This window comes from Lycium barbarum, chromosome 4 (genome assembly GCF_019175385.1).
Source record: "Lycium barbarum isolate Lr01 chromosome 4, ASM1917538v2, whole genome shotgun sequence".
Classification (NCBI taxonomy): Eukaryota; Viridiplantae; Streptophyta; class Magnoliopsida; order Solanales; family Solanaceae; genus Lycium; species Lycium barbarum.
The window spans coordinates 27,010,697-27,013,929 of record NC_083340.1 but is presented as its reverse complement, the minus strand read 5'-3'; the positions used below and the strand labels follow the sequence as shown (position 1 = coordinate 27,013,929).

Genomic DNA, 3,233 nt, shown 5'->3' with positions numbered 1-3,233 from the left:
CCGTCAATCTTTGTACCCCTTTGATGTCGTTTATCACGGTGATATCTTCAATTGCCTTTATCTTATCCGGGTTGATTTCGATTCCCCGGTTTGACACCATGAATCCGAGAAACTTGCCCGATCCGACTCCGAAGGCACATATTTTCGAGTTCAGCTTCATGTTGTACTTTCTTAATATGCTGAAAGTTTCCTGCAAAAATTTCAAGTGGTCCTCTGCTCGCAGGGACTTAACGACCATGTCATCTATATAAACTTCCATGGATTTCCGTATTTGGTGTTCAAACATGCGGTTGACTAAGCGCTGATAGGTGGCACCGACATTTTTTAAGTTGAAGGGCATTACATTATAACAATATGTGCCAGATCTAGTTATAAAAGAGGTTTTTTCTCTATCCTACGGGTCCATTTGTATTTGGTTATACCCGAAGTAGGCATCGAGAAAACTCAGCCTGTCATGACTCGCAGTAATCCTTCGGACAGGCTTTGTTTAAATCTTTATAATCTACGCACATTCTAAACTTATTCCCCTTTTTAGGCACTACTACCACGTTAGCTAACCAATCTGGGTATTTTACCTCTCGAATGGACCCTATATTAAGGAGCTTGGTTACCTTGTCTTTAACGAATGCATGTTTTACCTCGGGTTGTGGCCTCCGCTTTTGTTTGACCGGAGGAAAACTTGGATCCAGGCTCAACTTGTGTGTCGTCACGTCCGGTGAAGTACCTGTCATGTCTAAATGGGACCAAGCAAAGCAATCTTAGTTATTTTTAAGAAACTCAATAAATTGTTTCCTGAGCTCAGGGGTTAACCCCGTGCCCAGGTATACCTTCTTCTCTGGTAGGTGGAACAGTATGACTTGCTCGAGTTCTTCGACTGTGGACTTAGTGGCATCAGAATCATCGAGCACCACAAAGGTTCTCGGTACTCCGAATTCTAACTCTTCGTCTAATGTGTCTCCGTTCCGATCTTTCGAAGATTCCAACATCGGGATCTGTGATTGCTATTTGGCATCCTTCCCTTCGTTCCGATCTGGCGCCTTTATATTCTTAACGGATTCTTCAACCTCAAACATTTCTTTTGCGGCCTGCTGTTCACCGCGGATGATTTTGATACCTTCTAGGGTCGAAAATTTCAATACCTGATGCATAGTCGAGGGAACCGCCCTCATGAGGTGAATCCACGGTCTGTCCAGCAATGCATTGTATCCCATGTCTCCCTCTATCACATAAAATTTTATTTGTTGTGCAGTTCCTGCCATATTGATCGGTAAAGTGATCTCACCCTTCGTCGATGTTGAATCCGTTGAGGATCCGTATTGCCGGTATGATCTGATCTAGTAATCCCAACTGTTCAATGACTCTCCATCGGATGATATTAGCCAAGCTACCTGGATCAATTAGCACATGTTTAATTTTAAATTTATTGACTAGGACAGATATTACCAGTGCGTCGTTATACGGCTGGGCGATGCCTTCCATGTCCTCGTCATTGAACGTGATAGGACCATCGGGGTCATCATTCCGGATACGCTTCTCCCTCGTTATGGAAATTTTGGTGCGTTTCACAACCGGCCCGATGGGAACGTCAGTTCCTCCCATGATCATATGTATCACCTGTTGAGGCTCTTCCGGCCTATCCTGCTTGTTGGAGTCCAGGTTCTTGAAATGGGTTTTTGCTCGTTCACTTAGGAATTCTCGAAGATGTCCCAAATTGAACAGACGAGCGACTTCCTCTCTCAGCTGACGACAGTCCTCGGTCCGATGGCCATGAGTATGATGATACTTACAAATAAGACTTTTATCTCGCTTCTCTGGATCAGATTGGATTGGCCTCGAATGTCTTCTTTCTTTGTTACGGATAACGGCCGCCGCTATGGTTGCTACATCGACGCAAAAGTTGTACTCGGATAACGTAGGAGTTTCTTTGTTTCCCGGAGCTCTATCGATAGCATTTCTGTTTATCAAACCACGACTATTTTGACCTCGACCATTCCTTCGATCGTTCCTCCTATCATTCTTTCCTGATTCGCTATTGTGCCCGTTCCCCCTTCGATCGAGCGGGTAAGGCTGGTACCTGTCATGTGATGATCTGGAATCCCGATCTACCACTCTCCTCGAATGATCCCTCCCTTTATCGGAATGCCATGATACTAAAGCATCTCTCAGAATCTTATTATCTTCGACCCTGATATTCGACTGATACCTGGTGTGCACATCAGCCCAGGCGATTGCCGGGTACTCTATCAAGTTTTGTTTTAGCTCTATAGATATGATCGAGCTCCTCGCATTGAGCCCCTTGGTGAAAGCCTAAACAGCCCAATCGTCAGTAACTGGAGGTAAGTCCATGCGCTCCATTTGAAATCGAGCCACAAACTTGCGGAGGGTGTCGTCATCTCGTTGCTTAACGTTGAACAAGTTCGATCTTCGAGTTTCGACCTCGATGGCCCCAGCATGGGCCTTAACAAAAGCATCAGCGAGCATGGCAAATGAATCAATCGAGTGCTCGGGCAAGTTATGATACCAAATCATAGCCCCCTTTGACAGAATCTCCCCAAATTTCTTAAGTAGTACTGATTCCCTTTCGTCATCGGCGAGATCATTGCCCTTAATAGCACACGTATACGCAGTCACATTCTCATTTAGGTCTGTTGTCCCATTGTACTTCGGGATATCAGGCATGCAAAATCTCTTGGAGATTTTCATCGGTGTCGCACTCGCAAAAATGGCATTTGAACAAATTTTTTCGAATCCGGTCCCTTCAATACTGGTGGAGCCCCCGGAATCTGATCGACCTTCGAATTGTAGTTCTCCCCCTTCTTGTAGTTCGCCTCTATTTTCTTTTCACCGGATTCGACCCGTTTAGTCAATTCTTCGAGCATTCTTATCAATTCGCGGCTTTGCCCGGGGTGGTTCTCGTTATCTCGTGGGATGCATCTTTTCTCCATATCCTGGGTCTGTTCTGATGGGGCAATATCAGGTGCCTGACCCCGGTTCTGCAATTGTGCTATGACCTTTTGCTGGGCCTGCAACTGCGCCATAGCCATGTCTAATTGGTTTTGGAGCTGTTGCAGCATGACTCCATTATTCTCGCCAGCCGATATGTTGCCCACCGATGATCCGACTTGAACAGGGTTAACGAGGGGCGCATTGTTGTTTGGTACGTCCCCGTCGTCGTGCTCGTGATGGCTTGGTTCCACTTGGAAGTTGACAGAATGGGAATCCAACATTTTGGT

General features: G+C 45.7%; 1 protein-coding gene across 1 annotated transcript; it reads right to left on the bottom strand.

Moving 5' to 3' along the window:
• Positions 1–1,001: 1,001 nt before the first annotated feature.
• On the bottom strand, positions 1,002–2,703 carry LOC132637336 (uncharacterized). Its single transcript, XM_060354443.1, has 3 exons — positions 2,437–2,703; positions 1,444–2,307; positions 1,002–1,334 (listed from the first exon to the last, which is right to left on the bottom strand). The coding sequence occupies exons 1-3, from the start codon at positions 2,701–2,703 to the stop codon at positions 1,002–1,004; spliced, it is 1,464 nt and encodes a 487-aa protein (XP_060210426.1).
• Between the last annotated feature and the right edge of the window lie 530 nt (positions 2,704–3,233).